Genomic DNA, 22,445 nt, shown 5'->3' with positions numbered 1-22,445 from the left:
ACTAGAATCATGAACCTGACTGAAAGGGTGACTGTAGATGTTTTTATCTGACAAACTATGTATTATAGAAGCAGAATCCCTAATGATCTGTACTGATGTGACATGATGCTTATATCCACAGAGGGTGAAGATGTTGTACGTGTAAAATCAAATATTTCATTGTTTCAGATTGAACTCTAAATGAGAGTGAGAAATGGCCTCAAAGCTTTATTAAAGAGTTTAACATTCTGAAAAGACAGATACATGTGCAGAACCTGCCAGTCCAACCAAAATAACTGGAGCACATCTGCGCAAAACAAAAGTACATTTTTTGTGTTTTTTCAGCATGGTTCATGCTCAAGCTTATTGCAGATTAAACTTCAGATGTTTATTGAGGCATATTTAGTTTCATACACGTACATTTTGAGATCTCATTTTCCATTTCTGAAATATCTCCATCGTACTATTAATGTAAACGGTTCAACTTCATTCAAATCAATAGAAAACCACTTTCAGGAACTAGACATACAACCATAACGTTTATTACAAATGCTAATAATTACAGATTAACTAGAGGTAGACCGATATATTGGTTTTACCGATTAATCGGTGCCGATAGTTGCTTTTTTGGAACTAACAGTTATTAGCAAAAATCTGTTAATATTTGCCAATGTTTTTTTCAGAATTGAGTCATTTCAAAATAAGAGTCCCCAGTGTGTTTCGGGCTTCTTTATACTTAAAAGTCCCACATCTTGATTTTGGTTTAACAAAAAACTGCATCTGGGTTTTTATTCATTTTGGACTCCATAATAAAGGACAATTTTTACATTCTATAAATCAATTTGGAAAACTATCGGCCAGTTAATCGGTTATCTGCATTTCCCACCACCTTAGTTATTGGTATAGGCAAAATCCACAATCGGTCGACCTCTATTACATGCGCTGTGGAGAAACCCTCCAGAGCGTAAACAATACGCTCTAAATTAAAAGTACCTACAAACACAAATTTGTTGATAGTGGTCAGAAAAGCATTCAGCTGTGTGAGAAAATATTAAACCGATTGAAAATTAATTTGGTTCTGCACGAGTTTATGTTGCAGTACATTTATGGAAAAACTATAGAACTGTTTAGTCCCATAAACTACTGGCCCTGAGAATGTTAATTTTTCCACAAAGTAGATGAGTATGTGTGACGTTAAATTACCTCTAATTAATGCAACAACTGTTTTATGCATTCAAATGCATTTTTTATCGTAATTCTGTTTAACCATTTGAGTGTATAAATTGTAAACAGACACTGAAAATAACCAACATATCTCTCTTACTAGTGTTTTAAATAATAATAATAAAAAACGAATCTAAATCACCTTCTAAACTTATAAAGATTTAAAAACATGGATTTTTTTATTATGGTCTGAATCCCAATTTGTGTACTTTTGAGTGTGTAAGACAGCACACAGTATTAAGACATACTATAAAAATTGCGTCTTGATTCCACAAACCCCTGTGTTGCTAGTGTTTGCTAAATTCGTTACTTTTAGGCCACATCCACACTAATCCATTTTTTCTAACATCATCATTTTCCTCTATTATGCTGTAACGGAGAGCGTATTTTCAAAACATCATTCTAGTGTGGATGAGAAGCGATTTCAGACAAAAACATCAAGTGTGGATGTGGCCTTTGGTTCATACATTAATACATGCATTTAGATAGTTAGAATGTAAGTCTGAGGAGTTGTGGGCAATATTAGTGCAAAAAACATGCATATTTCAGAAGCTGTACACCATCCGACTGTTGTACTATGATTTGGGATGCGATATTCATAATCTTGTATACTATATAGGAGAGGATATTATGCGAATTGGGATTCAGACCAGTTTTACAGGATCTCTGAATTCACAAAATATGTGGAATGTTGCCGTTTTATTCTTCACTTTAGATTATTTGCTCAAATCAGCGTGTCTAACATCTTAGATGCGACTGAAACAAAGAAAGTGCAAATAAAGATTCACAGTTGTGTGTGCGGTGACAACTGGTAGTGAAAGGGCTCTGAAATTTAGTTGGGTTTGTTTTCCTGTTATTACCGATAGATTTAACCATCATGCAAAAAGTCCGTTTGTAGCTGAAACGTGACAACAAAAAAGAAAACTAGACGGAATCAATAAAAGAAACCTTTTCTCAAAGGGACCGTTCACCCAAAAATGAGATTCGTGAGCTGCTGTGCAGGTTAATATTTACAGTGAGTATTAACTATTTCAATTTCGGTCTGTTCCTCACACAAAGCTATTATGTGGCTTCAAAGACTTGGAATACTGCGCACAAGTCAAATGGACTACTTTTATAGTGCTGGATGGCTTCAATTACCATTCACTTTCATTGTTGTGTTCCACAGAAGACAAAAGATCATCCCGATCTGGCAGCATGAGGGTGAGGAAATGATGTGATTGGGTGAACCATCCCTTTAACATGGAATCAGATGCATGACATACTCAAACTAGTGTTCATTTTGAAGGTTTAAACATGGCTCAAACCTCTTACGAGCGTCACACTAAATTGGATAAGTGCTAAAGAAGTTTGTCTTAATGTAGTCTGGGGATCTGGGGAGAAAAGCAGCAGGAAATGGTTGTTTGTGTGAGTGTCTTCAAGCCTCTGACTCCTGGTCCTCCTGTCCGACTCCATCGGCTGCATCACCCGTCTCATTCTCCAACAGCAAAAACTTTCCATCATTTGTCAGGGGCATTGATTTCATCAACTGGGCCAACACTTCAGGATCCTGATACACAAACACATGAAGTCAAATGAGGCAACATGAAAACAAAACTGACCTCATTTACTTCTAAACACGTCTGTGGTCCAACTATGAATGATTAATTAGTGCACGTTATTTTAAAAAGGCAAAAAGTTTGTTTTCAGAATCTTCCATCAAAATTGAATCATTTCTAAAGTCAATCCCAAAATGGATTGCAGACAATTTTCATCTGAGATGGCAGAGAGAGTTGATGGAAATATCTTAGAAGCGAATCTGCTTTTCTATCGCTACATTTACAACCCCATTGTGAAAAAGTTGGGACAGTATGAAAAATGCTAATAAAAACAAAAAGGAGTTGAAAATTATATTCATCCTTTGCTATATTGAAAGCACAACAATTACACATAATATGTTTTACCTTGAGAATTTCATTGTTTTTTGAAAATGTACAATCATTTCAAATCGATTGCATCATGCTCTAAGAAAGTTGAGACAGACAATTTGAGTTGAAACAAGGTGACGTAAAACAGGTGAGGCAATCGTGTCGTAGTATATAAGCAGCCTCCAAAAACAGCCTAGTCCTTCAAGAGCACCGATCATTCAAGACTTGTCAATTTGCCAACAGATGCTTCAGCAAATTATCCAGCACTTCGAGAACAATGTTCCCCAAAGACAAATTGGAAGGATTTTGGGCATTTCACCCTCTACAGTGCACAATATAGTTAAAAGATTCAAGGAACCTGGTCAAATCTGGGTGCGTAAAGGGTAAGACAAAAACAAATTCTGAATGCATGTGATCTCTGATTCCTTAGACATCACTGTCTTAAAAAACATCATTCATCTGTAATGGATATCATGAACATGGGCTTGGGATTACTTGAGTAAACCTTTGTTAGTCAACACCACTTGCTGCTGCATCCACAGATGCAAGTTATGACTTTACTACGCAAAGGAGAAGCCGTACATCATCACTGTCCAGAAGCGCTGCCGACTTCTCTGAGCTCGGTCTCATCTTAGATTGAAAGTAGATCAGTGAAACTGTGTTTTTTGGAACGATGAGTCCACATTTCAAAATGTTTTTGAAAAACAGCCATCATGTTCTCTGGGCCAAAGAGGAAAAGGGCCATCCAAGCTGTTATCAGCATCAGGTCCAAAAGCCAGTGTCTGTATGGGCCAGGGGTGTGTCGGTGCCCATGGCATGGGTAACACGCACATCTGCGTGAAAACCATTAATGCAGACATATACTGCCATCCAGCACCGTCTTTTCCAGGTACCACATACTGCCTGGATTTCTAGTGCATGGCTGTGTTAGCAGAGCATGTGAGTGCTAGATTGGCCTGCAGTCCTGACTTGTCTCCAGTTGAGAATGTGTGGCACATTATGAAGCACACCATCCAGCAACTAAGAACCGTACAATTGTGCAGCTGAAGCCCTTCATAATGGATGAATGGGGGAAAATTCCACTTTCTAAACTTAAACTTGTTTCTTTATGCCCAAATGCTTAATAAGTGTTAATAGAAGAAATGGTGGCGTTACACAGTGGTAAACACTCGATTGTCCCAATTTCTTTGGAGCATGTTACAATCATCTGATTTGAAATTACTGTACATTTAAAAAAATAAAATAAATGAAATTCACAATGTAAAACATCATATAATGTGTAGTTGTAGTGATTTCACTATATCAAAGGGTGAATATAATTTACAAATCACTCCTTTTTGTTTTTATTAGCATTTTTCATACTGTCCCAACTTTATCAGAATTGGGGTTGTAATTAAATCATTATTTATTTAAAATTAAATGCAACATTATTTTTATTTTCTGCTGACACGAGGCCTTGTGGGTGGGGAATAATAATTTCCAGCATCCACATGCGTGGACGTTGAATTTTGGCTTCGCTATACGCAACGCACAATTTTAATTAATTTAAACCGTCTGAATACTGTTCACAAGACTCTAGACTGTCATTTAAGGGTTAAACTTCTGGGGAACTGAGTCACGTGACACAACAGCATGGCGTCAATTTCAGTGAAGCGCTTCTACCAGCACAGAGCCAACAAAAGTGCCTCTGGTATGAAAAGTTTTTCATTGAAAGATTTGGGTGTAAAAAGTAGCGTCTCTAGTTTTGTTAGATATGCCGCTTTAAAAAATGCATACATTATTTTTGCATCAGCGAGCTGATTAATATGATGTCCACATCTGTGGACTGTAGGACATTATTACCACAAAAGTTGAAAAAACGTCCACATGAACACATATGTGGACATCAATTGTTAGGAGAACTATTTGCTCTAGAATTATACTTATTTTGCTTGTTTATTAGGTGCCACTAGTTACAAATCAAAAAGGGAAATGGAGAATGCACACAGCAGCCTCAGGAGGTTAAATGAGTTCATAATCTCTTACCTTCTTTGCCTCGGAGATCTCTTTCCCCAAGTTTATGGTGTAACAAATCTGTGTAAAACGGCACACACATTTCAGGGGTTAAATCTGCTATTAAAGGTGATATATGAGCATGATAGTGAATGTTTTGCAGACAGACCTTCTCTCCCTCAGTGTTGCTCTCAAACACAAACACACTGAAAGATGGTTCACCCTCTCCTCCGTTACTCCAGTCTCTGCCCTCCAACACAAACCCCATCAGTCTGCTGTTCTCCTGATGAGCCGCAAACTGAGACACGTCCTGCAGCTGGAACTAACACACACGGAGACAATTAAAATTTGAGGAGTTACTGAATAAAGATTACGACTACAAATCTTCACAAACTGACTCTACTAACTCCAGTGGTTTTCAAAATGGTTATATTCATCCCACTGCAATTTCTTGCAGACAGACTTCTATTGTAAGAATGTTACTGCTTTTCAAGCAATTCTTTTTTTTCTTTTTTTTTTGTGGTAATCAGCGCTGTTGAGAAATCTTCAATTATAAGACAACTTTAATACAGTTAGCTACTCGGTCTAAGTAACTTGTAGTGGGGTTAGTTCACAATGGTTTTAAAGTAGCTTCCCCAATGTTTTTGTTTCGGTTCAGTGACCACAGCATGAATAAATAAATGCTTACACTGATTTTGGTGACTTGTGTCTGTGGATCAATCAGTCTGTTGGCAGAAACAAAAACACTTTAAAAACACCCAAAAGCATCCTGTAATAAACAAACTTTTTCTACATTGTGATGTATATTTGGAGGGAGATTTCTGATGACACACCTGATGCAGGTACTAGTGACCATGAGGTGGGACTCGGTGGTTTTGAAGATGTTGTGTATTGCACGTGCAGCGAGAACCTGTCTCATGGCTTCATAGATCACTTCCTGTGTGTGACCAGCCCGGACGGCCATCGAACCCAAGAACCGCACGGCAAACACCTGCTGCAGGAGCGAATCTGGGGTTACAGAGAGAGAGAGACAGGAATAATTTCTTTCTTTACAAGAAAGCACTATGGCGGTACCATGGTGTAAAACTGCATATAAGAATCCCACGAAACCTGTCAAGAACATGTCCAGATCATATATCACCCAAAAACTAAGAAATTATATTTTGTACCTTTTTTAGTACAATTCTAATTAAAAAAATTGTAATTATATATACTCAAATTAGTCATATATTATTTAACATGTTTAATATGTTTAATTTAGTTAATGTTTTAATATTTATATTTGAAAAATCAAAAATGAATTACACATCAGTATTATTATATTCATTATCAAAGTATTTTGTACTTTTGTTAGTGGTCATTTGGTTTCCAAACAACATTTTACTGGCAATTTCAATAAACATCGGTAAACAATGAGCTCACCATGCATGTCTGAACTATTGTCATCGTCCTCCATCTCACCGAAGGGGTTTGTGCGTCTGTCAAATTCAAGAACAAACAGTGTCTAGACAACATTACAGCTGAGCAGAATATGGGAAGATGTCAGTGAAGATGTGCAGAGGGAGTAAAGCAATGAACAGATTGTAAAATTATAGAACACAGATCGTAAAACAGTAAACTATATAAACACTTTGCACAGGACAACTTTTTATTATAGACTGCTTATGTGTTGAATCAAATGATTTTGGACATTGATTTGACCTCTGACCTCACACCAACTCTGTTTTGGTCCAGGAACTCTGACGCGGGCAGCACGATGTCAAACTGGATCGGTGTTCCAGGAGCGATCAGATCTTCAGGCTCAAGGGCCGCAGGGGTCCTCTGAGTCTCTCCAGGGACCACAGCACCTGCTATCACTCTACAGATGCGGGAGAAAGAAATGGAAGATTATCTAAAGTAAAGATTTCAGATGACCAAATAATTAGTAGTCGATTTGAATAAACACTACATGCAGAATTTATGAACTGAATCTCTGCAGTATTAGTTTAGTTTGTCATGGTCAGATATGAAATCTTGTTACCGGTCAGGATTAGGAGAACCTTCAGCTCTCTTCTTAAAACTGGTGATGGGCGTCACAGCCTGTAGAGCCGTCTGGTGCAACCTAATAGCCACAGCCTACAAATAACATCATAAACACAGATCAAACACACCAAAACCCCTGCCAGTGAATATCACAACGTTCACTATATATAGAAAAGTGCACAAAAGTGACTGCATTTAGAGACGGCAATAGACAATATTGCTCACTTTTTGGTGCTGTGTCCCAAATTATGAAAAAAAAAAAAAAAAAACACTTGAAATTCACAATGAGAGGCATTTAAAAAAACATCTGATTTTAAACAAATATGTTGTAGTTTGAATCAGGTTTGTAAACATCAGATGTCATGCATTTGTTTTGCTGTTCGGACAACTAATTGATGGATTTGAGTCATATATACCAAAAAGTCCGATGGACGGACAGACAAAATTATAATAGAATGATTGGATGAATGGATAAATAGACAGAATGATGGACAGAATGATAGAATGATGGAAAGATGGACAACTAGATTTAATGATGGATTGATATAATGATGATGGACAGATGGATTGATCAATAGAATGATTGATAGAATTATGGATGATTGATAGATAGAATGATAAATAGATAGTGATGGATTGACAGAAGGATGGATAGAATGATGATGGATGGACAAATGAACGAAATGATTGGATGGATGGATAGAATGATGGAAGGATGGATAGAATTATTTATATAATGATGGATGGGTGGATGGACAGATGGATGGATTGATGGATGAATAGATAGAATGGTGGATGGATAGGATTAATATAATTATGGATGAATGGATAGAAGGATTGATGGAATGATTGATAGATTGATAGATAGAATAATTAATAGATAGAGTGATGGATTGACAGAAGGTTGATGGATAAAATGATGTAAACAATAAATGATGGATGGATAGATATATTTATGTGAAGAATGATGGATAGAATAATGTAAAGAATAATGGATGGATGGATAGATATATGAAAAGAATGATTGATAGAATGGATGGAAAGATTGATGGATGGATAGAGTAATGGATGGATGGATAGATGTATGGAAAGATGATAGAATGGAAAGATTGATGGATGGGTGGATGATGGAAAGAATGATGGATGGATGGATAGATTTATGGAAAGAATGATGATAGAATGGATGGAAAGATTGATGGATGGATTTATGGAATGATGGATGATACATCGATATTTACCTCAGGATTGTCTGAAAGATAAATCTGTCTTGAAATGTTGTTGAGGGTACAAATCCACTTTGGAGAAAAAGGAAAGAAACAGAAACACAAAACTTAACATGCAAATATAAACCAATCGATATTGAGACTTGAGAAACATTTTAAGCATGTATTTATAAGACTTAAATACCTCCTCGTATTCTTTTTTGCTTTCTGCTTGAAGAATCAGAGACCTTTAACAGAGAGAAAATCAGTGACGTCATTTCAGACCTGTTACTGGAAATGGAGTTGTATGTTTTAACAAAGAAACCAGTTCAGAAAGCACATGATAACTATCATCCTGATCTTCTGGTGTCTGGCTCGTTCTATTTGTGTCAGGAACCATCAGGGGAACCAGAGAACTAATGATCAGTTCTTCAATTAACACAGAAGACAGAAATCAACACAAACTTGCTCTCTCTTTCTCTGAGCTACTGTCCCTCTCACAACAGCCCATCATTAATGAGTGTTTAATCATTCACCAGGAAATTGATTTTAGAGGTGTGACACTGATAGGGTCTAAGGAATGAGGTGAGAGGAAACGAACCACTCACTGAGGAAATCTCGGTGTTTACGTTGGTTTTGTGTTTTATATAGCTGAAAGCCAAAATATTAGGTAACTCTATAGAGCACGACTGTCTGGTACCAAAAGTAAAAACCTATTTAATTATTTTCATGTGGAATCGATTATTAATGATAACTTACAACCTTTAAAGACAAACCTACCGTAAGCTCTAAGGTTATTAAAGGTATATGGTTCTATTAAAGTCATCAGTCTGTGATATTTCAACTTCATTTAAAAAAATAAAATAAAACGTGTTTAACAGCCGAATCTCTGGTGAAGAACTACACTACCCATGATCCTGATGAAAAAGATCTACCAATCAAAGAATGGCGGCAATATGTATTAGAGGGGGTAAATGAACAGTTCGTGGACATCCGAGGCTGAGATTACAAATTCACAAAATGCTTCACATATTCAAAAAGCAGCGACAAGCACCAGCTCCGTACGTTTTGCCATTGGGTGAGGTGATCTGAAAGCAGTAGCGACGGTCTTCACACTCGATGGCCATGACGGAGCTGTTGTCCAGATCCAAAACCATCCCGCCTGCCACTGCACCCCGTGGCTGACACATGAGATTCCCACCCTGTGTGAAAAAATATAAACGGTCCCACGCCGTGGTCACCAGACCTGTCTTACTGCAGGACAGACAGAGACAGAAAGGGGTCAGTATGTTAAACCAGATGAAATTTATGAATTTACATCTTCAAGAAGGTCAAGAAGTCTGAGAAGTGATGCATACTTCCTGAGGTTGAGGTAACCAGCTTTCTGAATGAGGGCGCGATTCACTGGTGCTTGATAGCGATCCGGCATGTAAACGGTGTCATCAACTGAGAGAAGCTCTCTCTGAGACGAGCGCATGACCTCTGCCTCCACCTCTAATTGAGACTCAATACTGAGAAAGAGAGAGAGACGATGTGTGAATTCTCTTGCGTGTCTGTTTTTGATCAATAATTCAAGAACATTTTAGAAATATTCTTTACCTCTGTGTCATGCTGGAAACTGAGGTGAGAAAACTGTCCATCTTCTTTGAAACCAGCTCCATCCCCTTCTTAATGAAATTTATCTGAGGAAAAAAACGTAATATGCATAAGTAATATTTACACATAAATAAAACCTCAAAAGCCATAATTTACAGTGATCGAAAGTCGTCGAAATTGCAAGATTGCAATTGCGAGAAATAGTTTAAATTGTGAGAAACAGAGGGCCTGGGTAGCTCAAGGAGTACTGACGCTGACTACCACCCCTGGAGTCGTGAGTTCGAATCCAGGGCGTGCTGAGTGACTCCAGCCAGGTCTCCAAAGCAACCAAATTGGCCCAATTGCTAGGGAAGGTAGAGTCTTATGGGGTAACCTCCTCGTGGTCGCGATTAGTGGTTCTCGCTCTCAATGAGGCGTGTGCATCGTGGAGAGTAGCATGGGCCTCCACATGCTGTGAGTCTCCGCGGTGTCATGCACAACAAGCCACGTGATAATATGTACAGATTGACTGTCTCAGAAAATGAGGCAACTGAGTCTTGTCCTCCGCCACCCGGATTGAGGTGAGTAATCGCGCCATCATGAGGACCTAGTAAGTAGTTGGAAGGACATTTTAACAGTCAAAACCGGTTATTACCGGCTAACGGAAATTCTGAACCAGAACTATCCATTTTATGAGAGATGTTATCAATTGGTAAATTGTTCTAAAGAACTTATTTAGAGATAGAGACAGGCAGATGTCAGACCTGTGCATGTGTGTATCCCAGCATGGGCTCCAGCATGGCCACTCTCTTCCTGTACTGCAGAGCGTTCAAAGCGCAATAATACTGCATAGCGGCCTGATGCTGTTTCCTGCGAGTATATGCGACCTCTCTGACGATCTCTGCTTTCATCTGTCATCAAACACACACACACACACACACACACACACGTAACTAATCCTTACTGAGTCTGACTGATGGGTTTCTAAAAACAGTAATATCAGATCATATTTACCTTTTCATTTTCTCTCTTCTTAGGTAGACGGCTATATTTCACCATGGCAGCTTCATGCTCTGAAGAGAGAAACAGGGAGGTACAGATGACCTTCATTCAACATATAATTGTTTTTCTCTCATCCATTGTGGATAAAGAGATTTTATTGACTTCATACCATCGCTGGCGATGCCGAATATCTCCTTCAGTGTGCTAATCTCTGGAAAACAAACACATCACAGGTCAGATCATACTTCTACATCATCTTTTTAACACCAAAGTCCATTTTCAGATTAGGTCAGATAACCTGGTATTTTGAAGAACTGGTGCTCTAAAGTGTAACAAGGCACAGTTCATGTTCAATGGCAGGTTAATGGCCACATTCTACACTTTTGTAGCATTTTGTCATATCAATTTATTTGATTTCTCTGAGCATTAGAGATAGATCTGTTCTTGCAACTGTGCCATTAAGAATTCTATACAGATGATTATTATTGGCTAACCTCTTTGCACGTGAATAAGTAACAATATGGTAATGGTAAATGGTCTGCACTTATATAGCGCCTTTTTTAACCTTAACGGTTACCAAAGTGCTTTACACCGTGTCCCTTTCACCCATCCACACTCACACTCATACACCAATGACGGCAGAGCCGCCATGCAAGGTGCTATCCTGTGATTGGGAGCAACTCTGAGTTCAGTGTTTTGGCCAAGGACACTTCGGCATGTGGAGTCATGTGGGCTGGGAATCGAACCGCCAACCCTGCGATTAGTGGCTACCTGAGCCACAGCCGCCCCAATAACAATATCTTTGCTGAATGGGTGTAAATATACATAAATGTGGGTGGTCATAAGTTAATAAGATGCTTAGTTTCAATAAAGCATGTCATTATAGCACATTGGACTCTTATTATAAAAAGCAACATTTCTTAATGTTTTATCATGGCATGCCTTATTATTGTTGTACCTGTAAGGTCCTTCTCTCTGAACTGCACCACGGGAAATACCATCTTATCGGCAAACTGTGTGGCCAGTTCAGCGTGCAGAGAATTCAGCTTGAGAAACAGAGGGAGAAAACATTAAAAGGCATTATTTTAAAAGCTATTACAACGTCCATTTAATGCTGAGCTTCAGCTTGACTCCGCATTAAAACTCAACATTTAATGAAAAGTGTCACACTGTGAATTAGGCTAATTACTTCCTTGTCCAATGCTGCAACACACTATAGTTGAGACTATATCGTATTTGAGAAACTTCTGCAGTACAGTATACTGTATAAGCAGTTGGTGAGCCAGTCTGAAGTCAGTTTAATCTTGTTTTCAGTCTGATCTTGCCATCTTGGCAAATGTCTGTAAATCCCCTGCATGACAAATCCAACCCACAACACCTGTCATCAGACTGAACGACTCACTCCAACCGAGAGACCTCGCCAACCACACATGCACACGCTTTAACACAGGTAGCGAGTCAGAGAAACAGACGGACACTCTCTCTCTCTCTGCAGGTGTCTTCTCACCTCTTCCACACTTTTGGCAAAGTGTTGTAACGTGTTGATCACCTCTTCATCTCCCTTAGCTAGAGCAAAGTTCTGCAAAACCACAAACCATCATGTCAAATTAACAGAGAAACACACTGCGAGTCTGAAATACCCTCACAAACCCTCTTGATATTCAGACATGCCCAGAATGCTTCATTATTACTGCTGATCCATCAGTTTAATTTCAAGAGGAAGTAAAACAGCTCACCTGTTTCTCATACTCCAAGAGCTGCTTAGAAAGCTGTTCTGTCGCCAGAGCCATTTCATTCTGCAAACACACACATGAAATTGATTTGGTCAAGGATGGAAATTGAGCTTGTGCAAGTAAGGCAGGTAAAATCTGAAAAACGTGAGGAACTTGGGGAAGAAAACAGGCTAAATAATGTCTTAATTTGCATATAAAATGGCAAAACATTAGGGTTAAAGGGATAGTTCTCTCAAAAATGAATATTCTCTCATTATATACTCACCCTCATGCCATTCAAGATATGCATGACTTTTTCTGTGGAACACAAGGGAAGATATTTAGAAGCATCTCTCAGTTCTGTTGGTCCATACAATGCAAGTGAATGGTGACTAGAACTTGAAGCTCCAAAATCACATAAAGGCAGCATAAAAGTAATTCATATGATTCCAGTGGTTAAATCCATGTCTTCAGAAGTGATATGATAGGTGTGGGTGAGAAACAGATCAACATTTAGTGGAGATTTATGGTATTAAAGGCCTTAAATGTTGATCTGTTTCTCACCCACACCTATCATATCACTTCTGAAGACATGGATTTAACCACTGGAATCATATGAATTACTTTTATGCTGCCTTTATGTGATTTTGGAGCTTCAAGTTCTAGTCACCATTCACTTGCATTGTATGGACCAACAGAACTGAGAGATGCTTCTAAAAATCTTTGCTTGTGTTCCACAGAAGTAGTTGTTATACACATCTGGGATTGCATAAGGGAGAGAATATGATGGAAGATCATTTTAATTATATGTAAAATCAACATTGGGCTTTTCTAGCACAGTGATTTTCTGAGTCTCGCTAAAAACAAATTCACACTCTCACTTTTGTTTTTTGCTTTCAATGTCCAGCAGTGTATCTACACGCATCATAAGTGAATTATGCCATTTTCGTCATGTTTTTTTCTGAAAGTCATGAAAATTCCCACCACAGTGTCGTTTCCAGCACATCTAAAATTCTGTTTAACATAATTCTTTGGTGGATATGACAGTGATGAAATTACATTTTTAATGATTTTGAAATAAAATAGCTGAATTGTGAAAATGTGTGGATGAATTTTGTGTATACCTGTGCTCCAAACACTCTTTGCATAGACTGGAGCAGCTGGTTTGTGTAGTTTGTGAGGGTACCTGCATCCTCTTCAAACACACTGAGCAGGGACCGCGTCTGTGACACACACACACACACACATGTGAATACAAGCTATCCATGAAACAGGCTGTATAAAATTCACACATTGTTAAATGTGCTTAATGAACCCATAAAACCATTTCTGCTGTTTAAAGTATGTTGGGTGTATCCACAGGTGTGTTCTGTCAAAGATCAGGTCAGATTTTTGGGTGTGTTTCAAATGCAAACAATGAGATCTGCCGGGCAAAAGATCTCAAGCAAGGAGTATTATGTGATATGACTCACCCAAAAACATGTGCTTGAGTCTAAAAAAGTAAATCATTAGTTATATGAGAATATCCTGAATATATGAGAGAGGTTTCACCATTTAAATTGAAAATAAAATGGCATGCAGACTGGTTTATATCAAATATAAGATATTAAATATAAGCATTTATATGAGAATAAAGGATCAGTGAACAGATTTTAATAAAAAAATTATGATATTTCATAACGGTTGGCTCATTTGAATTTACACATCCCACAACATTCGTCATCTTGGCCCCGCCCCGCTCTCAAGTCAAGAGAGCAGGCCTTGTGTGGCTAACTATTCCAAACATAACACGAAAGGGGACCCATCTGGACTATTTTGAATTATTTTATATATGAACATGAACTACACAGACTTTTTAACCACTGCCATGTATCTCGCCACTTTTAAAAGACGGGGTGTCAAGTTACAACTCTGAAAGGAAGAAGCAATTTTCTCATTCAGCTGCTGTGCCTCTTGTTGTTTTGAGCACAAATGCATCATGGATGCATTCTTTTGCACATTTGTGCTATTTTTAATTGTTGGTGTATGTAAACACACACTAGATGGACATCTTTGACCGTTTCGGTGTGTTTCCGGTAATGTGCACCGAAGTGCGCCTTCAGTATGCATGTATGGGAAACAATCATAATACGATTCAAGCTTTGTAAAGGAACTGTTATTGAAGAAAAGGGCAGTTAAAAACACTTGGACCCTATCAAAAAAGTAATTTGTTTCATACATGAATATTTCAAATATAATGTGTTTGATAGTTTATGGTGCTGAGTGTTAACAGTTGTGCTTGAGATGAACAGTTTAATATATGCGGATGCAATATGTTGGATTGTGCGTTGTGTGTAAACCCAGAATTTTTATTTTATAATGTTGAGGGGCTTGTTCATTCCCTTCCGATTGAGTTTGCTGAATTTGAGGGGCACCAATCATACCAGTGGGCATTTACGTTGTTTAAGTTTTAAGGAGGAGCTTAAGCCAAAACCGAGAGTTTCAGAGAGAGGACCAAAAACAGAGTGGAAAAATATATATTACTACATTGTGACTGTTTAGGTGCAAAAAAAAAAAAAAAACTAACTTTAATAACATTATCAGTGGACCTCAGGGAAGATAATAAAATTATTAAAAAATAACACTTCATCACTTCAAATTTTGAATTTTTATTTGACTGCCTTATATGACACAACGTTTTTGTGGACAGAAGAGGAGATGAGAGCATTTGCTATATTTAGAATGAGGCGCGCATTCAGAGGCTATTGTTGACAAAACTTTGCAAAGAAAGTTCTTGCAGTTTTCTGCCAAAATAAAGGTTTGAGGGTTAAACCAGATCCCATAACAATGCCGCATACAAGTTAAGAAAGTAAATATAATAATAATAATAATAATAATAATATAAACAGTTAATATAATACAATTACATTACACAGTATTTCTGTAATTTCTCAATATAGTGATAACCATCATTAATATTATTTTGCATAGGGCTGGGCGATAAAACGTTATCGATATTTATCACAATAAAGAAAATCCACGATATCGACGATAAGCTTTTGAGGAATTTTTGATATTTACTTTGTGTCGCTAAAACACAAGCAGTCTGGCTTTCTCAGGCTGCGTTTTGACGAAATCCGCTCAAAGGCGCTCACAACGTTAGGAGAGAGCTTGCTCCACACCGCTATCAATCCTACGATCCACCTTGTGAGCATGACACTCGGCTTTAATAGGAATTAAATGAAAACGCTCTCAGCTTTGCTCACAACGCGCCAGTGGTAACGTAGGGTCAGACTGGATGAACTTGCTAATGCTAGCTGCCTTGCTAACAATTAGGTTTACGTCGGACACCGGATCCATCTACACCGCAAGACTTCATGACCACTGTTGCGCCCTCTCATCGTCTCTAGTGAAGAGCGCGACAGAACAACAGTGATTTGGACGACAGCTCTGATCTTTCTGCGCTGTAATCTTGAATATTGTTCTCTAGCACCAAACATGCATTATTTCTGCCCTGTCCCGCTCTGCACGCATTCCCTCTTTTCCCTGAATGTGTGTAGACATGAAGCGCCCCATGAGTTAACGTGGTTTCAAAGCACCTTTTAGACCATAACGTTTTTCCCTTCTAAATGTATCTTTATTAATCGGCATGTTACGAGCCTTTAATAATAAACAAATCGCTTTCTGTTCTAATTTTATGAAAATTAATTTGATGTCTGGAATGGATAAGGAAAGACTAAAATTACTAGTTGGTAGACTAGTCTCTCACTTTAATGAAAATATAATCTTTAATTTAAAAAAAAAAAAAAAAAGTTTTTCTAAATTTTCTCTCGGGACACCCCTGAACCTATATTCAGCATCATTCCATATTTTTGTTAACTACCATTGTCACGGTCCTGTCACTCTGTCAGTCTGGGTTTTTGTCAAACAGGACCGTGACATCATCGTCCCATGTCTGTCATCTCATGTCGTTTTCTGTGTGAGGATGAATGTTCAGTTGTTAGTTCCCTGCCATGCACTCCTCTGTTGGTCTCATGTTTCATGTTCGTAGCATGGTGTCTGGATCCTGTCTTCCCTGTCTGGTTCGGTTTCAGTTGGTGTCAGGATGCGGACAAGTGTGCTCCTTGTTCTGTCTTGTTATTTGCATGAGTGCATCGCATTTTTGTCATCTTGGAGGCATGTGCTCACGTCAGTCTTTTCGGTCTGTCTTGTTTCATGTCCGGAGAATGGTGTCTGGATCCTGACTTCCTGTCTGGTTCGTTTCGGTCCGTGTCGGGATCCGGACACTCATACCCATGTTCTGTCTGTCTTTGTGTCCGTTTCTCGCGACCGCGGAGGTGCGTTGTGCTGTCTTTGCGCTGTGCGCCAGGGTTGCGAGCTGTCTTCATGTTGTGCTGAGGTTCAGTCACTTCGGTCTGAGGTTTCGGGTTTGTGTGTGGTCAAACTCTCGCACAGGTGTCCTGTCTTGTTTTTGTCGCCTGTTGCGTGCATCACGTGGCGTTTGCCTCACGATGTACGCTCAGGTTTTGTTTAGTGTGAGAATGCGTGGCATCGCTTTATTTGCCGTTGCTACACATTATCTCGTCTGTTCTGTCAGTTGGCATGAGCGTATATTGCCTTGGCGATGTGCGCTCATGCCATTCGAGTGTTTTGTTGTCTGATGAGAGCATGTGGCGTTGTTGTGTTTCTGTATCGCTATGTGTCTCTCTGTCTTGCATCATACCCCACCTCCTTGTTTGCCCATTATTTGTTCATTTGTTACACCTGTCCTGTATTAACCTGTTTGATTTCCTTCCATAGTTTAGTCTCCTCATGTGTGCTGTCCAGTGCCAGTTCATCTTGTTTACCAGTCCGTCTTTTATGCGAGTATGGTCACACTCCTTGTTGGTCGTGTTCACCTAGCTTGTTCCTGATCAGTCCTGGTATCCGGTTCCCCATTCATCTGCCCCAGCGTGGATTACCCTTTTCCCCCTTTGGGGTAGTTTGTTTTTCCCCTTGTGGGACTTTTGGTTTGATTTTTGCCCTTTTGTTTGTATTAATAAATTATTTTATTTTGAACGTTTGGGTCCTGAGTCTCTCTGATTCCTGACATTAACAAAGATTAATAAATACTGTAAAAATGTTGTTAATGATACCTAATGCATTTTCCAAAGTTAACCTTAGAATAAAGCGCTACCCATATTGTAGACTGTAGTAACCATAGTTTTTGGCAGAAAACATGGCTTTACTATTGTAATATTGTAGTAACTATGAAAACTAACCATGCTTTTTTTTTGCTGAAACCATTGTTTTAATACAGTATACTGTATCCATATAGTAATCATGGTTTTACTATTAATTAACCATGGTTAATCTTGTGGTTACTATAGTTTTACTACAAATACCACAGTATTTGCAGTAAAAATATAAATATCCACAAAATTATGATTTGTATTACCATAGTTTTCATGTATTAGTACTACGGTTCTACTATGAATATCAAGGTTAAAATATGGTTATTTTAATTAAACCATGGTAAATGTATTAAAATATGGCTACTGTAGTTTTCATCTCCTTCCAACTCGGAAACTCGGGTATCAAAATGATCTCAGCGTTTCCGAGTCATATTTACAACTTGAACGTCGTTCATCTGCAACTTCCGAGTGGGGAAACTCGTATTTACGATAATTCCAATAGCATGTGAAGGCAGCATTACCCTATTCCAAAGCGATGGGCGTGTCAGAGTAAGAAGGGAAGCGCATGAAGCGATGCACCCGTCATGCATTGTGCCCACTGTACAAGCCTCTGGAGGCAGTGTTGTGATCTGAGGTTGCTTCAATTGGTCAGGTGTAGGCTCAGCAACATTATGCGGCAATAAAATAAAGTTAGCGGACTACCTGAATGTCCTGAATGATCAGGTTATCCCATTAATGGACTTTTTCTTCCCTAACGGCAAGGGCATATTCCAGGACGACGATGCCAAGATTCATTGGGCTAAAATTGTGAGTGGTTCAAGGAGCATGAAGAATCGTTTTCAGAATCTCGTTTCGCAAGATGGGGTGGAGAGTGACGTCACACAGCCCAAAAAATAATGCTTAATATCTCAAACACCAAACCAGCACAAACGTTAATCTTTGCGGGACAAATCAGCACAAACTAGTGAAATACTTTTGGTGATTATTTAATTATATGGGGTGCCAACTTCACGGAGGTGGATTGAGTTCAGGACTTTGACTGGGCCAATGTAGGACATTTATCTTTTTGTTCTTGAGCCACTCCAATGTTGCCTTAGCCTTGTGCTTGGGATCATTGTCCTGCTGAAAGGTGAATTTCCTCCCAAGCTTCAGTTTTTTAGTGACTGAAGCAGGATATCTTGCCGTATTTCCCTATATTTTGCTCCATCCATTCTTCCATCAATTCTATCAAGATGCCTCCCCACAGCATGGTGCTACCAACACCTTACTTCACTGTAGGGATGGTGTGTCTTGAGGCATAGGAAGTGTTAATTTTGCGCCACACATAACGCTTTGAGTTTTGGCCAAAAAGCTCTATCTTGGTCTCATCTGACCACAAAACCTTCTCCCACATCGCAGCTGGGTCACTCATATGCTTTCTGGCAAACTCCAGATGTCTTTCAGATGGTACTTTTTGAGTAGCGGCTTCTTTCTTGCCACCCTGCCATACAGGCCAGCATTACGAAGTGCTCTTGATATGGTTGACTAGTGCACCATTACTCCACTCCCAGCCACTGAACTCAGTAGCTCCAAAGTGATTGTTGGCCTCTTTGTGGCTTCTCTCACAGGTCTCCTTTTTGTTAGAGTGCTGAGTTTTGAGGGATGGCCTTTTCTTGGCAGCGCCTGGGTGATGTGGTGCAGCTTCCACTTCCTGATTATTGATCCAACTGTGCGCACTGAGACATCCCAAACATTTGGATATTATTTTGTACCCTTTCCCTAATCTATGCATTTGTATTACTTTATCTCTAACTTCTGAGGAATGCTCTTTGGTCTTCATTTTCCTTCAGATTCATAGCCTGACCAATGATCTTTCAATAATGGGATTTTTATCCAGAAAATAATATTGCAACTTTAATGATTCACAGGTGGATGCCAATGGTAAAGTAACCGTGTCCTCATTAGGGCAATTTCTTTCATCGGTGTAACCTGGCAGCTTCCACAGCACAGGGGTTGAATACTTTTGCACACAACATATTTCAGTTTTTTATATAAATATCCCGACACAAAATCAATGTCACCTAACAATAATTGATTTTGAGTTCCAGTGTTTTAAAATAAAAACAAACAGAATGAAATTTCATTGCACAATTTGTAATTCAGTAATATGAGATTATTGGTCAGGGGTCTGAATACTTTTGCAAGGCACTGTATATCTTCGACCTAATGTTAATGTCTCTTATCGATACCTCTAATCAAATGCATCTGATCTGATGCTAATATCTCTCATAGGATTGCATGTCTGATCTGACTTTGACTGAATCTAATGCTGCGGTCTCAGATCAGTGTCAGCTGATCATATCTGATGCTGATATCAGACCTGATTCTAATATATCTTATCTAATGTTTATATTTCTGATTTAAATATGTTTGATCGAATGCTAATGTCTCTGATCTGATATTTGATAGTACGTGAGTCTGATCAACATAACATCTTACTCCTCCCTAACAGGCCCCTCCATTCGGAACTCCACTGCCAACATTAGTAAAACGTTTACAACTTTAAGAGCAAAAGCGAATGAAATACTTGTTTACATCATCAGATGCGAGTGTGTTTGACACGTATTCAGAAGCATGATAAACGCACGCGCCAGACGCGTCTAATCGATGGCCCTTATAAAATAATAAACCCTTAAAATAATTAACTGCATATGTAGTTACGAGATAGTACGTTAACGAAACGAGCTTTTGTGACTCCACCAAATCGTGCGCTTGAATTTATTCTAACGTTAAGTATAACGATGTTTTATTTACATAAATGTGTCCATACACGTCGCGAGCAGCAACTCGCTCCCGTTTCGACTACTGCCACACCAGTTTCTCAAAGCACACATCCTACAGTTATGGGTATCAACCCCTTAAACAAAGCTGCAGTTAATGCATGTTTACCTGCGGGCTGTCCTGCAGGGCCTCCTCGAGTAATAGTTTGTGGTGTACGGCAGGCATCGTTTCGTGGAGGAGCAGTGCAAACGGAATGATTGCTGGAAGACAACTACATTTCCCAGCATGCAACTCATCAAAGAGAATCCGGATATGCTCTCGTTGAATGCTGGGAAATGTAGTCGTTATTTCAATAGAATCGGCCTGCCTCATAAATAAAAGGAAATAAATCGTCACCAATTACATTTCAGTACATTTAAAAAACGAGTTCACTAAAAACTATTTGTATTTTATTCAACTTAAAACCATACATAATGTAGAAAACTACTTATTTTATGATAAATTTATTTTTCTGTGAAAGCTACCAAAAGTGTTTAATAATGTACTCTCTAAGGGCACAGTTCCCCAACAAAATAAAAAATGTATGATCATTTACTCACCCTCATGCTATCTCAGATGTGTATGACTTTCTTTCTTCTGTTGAACACAAACAAAGATTTTTAGAAGAAAATCTCAGCTCTGTAGGTCCATACAATGCAAGTGAATGGTGACCAGATCATTGAAGGTCCAAAATAACACATAAAGGCAGCATAAAAGTAATTCAAAAGACTCCAGTGGTTTACTCTGTATCTTCAGAAGTGATGTGATAGGTTTGGGTGAGAAACAGATCAATATTAAACATTTTCATAAATCTCCACTTTCACTTTCACATTCTTCTTCTTTTGTTTTTGGCGATTCACATTCTTTGTGAAAATCGCCACCTACTGGGCAGGGAGGAGAATTTAGCAAAAAAGTACATAAATTCTGATCTGTTTCTCACCCACATAAGGGGCCAAATAACGGTTGATGTTTGTTGACATTTATCCAACAGTGCCCTCTGCTGGATCACACATATTTACATCTATCAATCACATCCAAAGTCACTTACAGAAAGTGCAACTTCACCTACATGGAACATTTGTTAGTTGTAAATTTAAAGTATATTCTTGTTTTGGTTTTCATTTAGATTCTGAAGCAAAATAAAATAATAAATAAATAAATAAATAAATAAAACCCCATCTTATCCAATGCAGGTCTCAGCAAAAGTGTCTTCCTCTCTACATCACATGCTGTGGAGCATCAGGAGATGAAGTTGATTATTGGATGGGTGACTTCACTGGCCCCCAAGAGACCTTTAAGAGGCTCCTGGCACTATCATAACAAACATCTCTTTGTTTACACCTCAAGTCTGAGTGCTCGTGATCTCAATCCTTGACATTTTGAAAAAGCAGCTAGTAAAACTGTATAATTTATAATATCTAATGAAGTTCAAGGCAAAATTATGAGCAGGAGACTTGAAGCCATTCCCTGTACAGAGTCCTTGTGTTGAAGTTGATTTCTATAGAGTTTTCTGAACATAATTCTCCAGGGCTGAGAGGTTTTATGGACATAACAGAGATGCCTTTCAGTAGAGAATGAATGATGTTTATTACCCAGAAATGAAAGAGCGTTTGTGTGCAGGAAGGGTTGTTTTTGGCATGGCGGTTAATAAGTTGATGAGTTCAACTACTTTTTGCAATTGTGAAAATACATTAGCAATTTTGACTTTATTTCTGGCAACTGTGACTTTATATTTTGCAATTCCGAATGTAGTATATCTTTCAATCAGGGCCGTAACCGCAATATACATGGAGGGGGACAAGCCCCCAAAAAAATAGATATATCAAGCAGCTCTATCCATAGAATAACAGTTTATATTGAGCAGGAGCTGTCAAACCT

The 22,445-nt window shown here is 38.5% G+C and overlaps 1 protein-coding gene across 1 annotated transcript; it reads right to left on the bottom strand.

Annotated features, from left to right (window-relative positions):
• Positions 1–71: 71 nt before the first annotated feature.
• LOC127638425 (DCC-interacting protein 13-beta-like) lies at positions 72–20,787 on the bottom strand. The gene is made up of 21 exons (XM_052119948.1): positions 20,697–20,787; positions 13,740–13,838; positions 12,640–12,699; positions 12,411–12,482; positions 11,862–11,949; positions 11,073–11,114; positions 10,916–10,974; positions 10,666–10,812; positions 9,926–10,008; positions 9,685–9,837; positions 9,392–9,580; positions 8,532–8,574; positions 8,363–8,419; positions 7,123–7,217; positions 6,811–6,960; positions 6,525–6,580; positions 5,936–6,110; positions 5,791–5,827; positions 5,272–5,424; positions 5,136–5,183; positions 72–2,752 (listed from the first exon to the last, which is right to left on the bottom strand). The coding sequence occupies exons 1-21, from the start codon at positions 20,751–20,753 to the stop codon at positions 2,621–2,623; spliced, it is 1,995 nt and encodes a 664-aa protein (XP_051975908.1). The 5' UTR covers positions 20,754–20,787; the 3' UTR covers positions 72–2,620.
• Between the last annotated feature and the right edge of the window lie 1,658 nt (positions 20,788–22,445).

This window comes from Xyrauchen texanus, chromosome 46 (genome assembly GCF_025860055.1).
Source record: "Xyrauchen texanus isolate HMW12.3.18 chromosome 46, RBS_HiC_50CHRs, whole genome shotgun sequence".
NCBI lineage: Eukaryota > Metazoa > Chordata > Actinopteri > Cypriniformes > Catostomidae > Xyrauchen > Xyrauchen texanus.
The sequence above is the reverse complement of the archived record's forward strand: the minus strand, read 5'-3'. Positions and strand labels throughout refer to the sequence as shown.

Bases quoted from the DNA above. Each gene is read 5' to 3' on its own strand.
- LOC127638425 (XM_052119948.1), bottom strand. From the start codon at position 20,753: ATGCCTGCCGTACACCACAAACTATTACTCGAGGAGGCCCTGCAGGAC. The intron at 8,575-9,391 runs GTACGGAGCTGG...TCTCTGTTAAAG, and splicing joins ACCTCACCCAATGGCAAAAC to GTCTCTGATTCTTCAAGCAG. The intron at 7,218-8,362 runs GTAAATATCGAT...TGTTATTTGTAG, and splicing joins ATCTTTCAGACAATCCTGAG to GCTGTGGCTATTAGGTTGCA.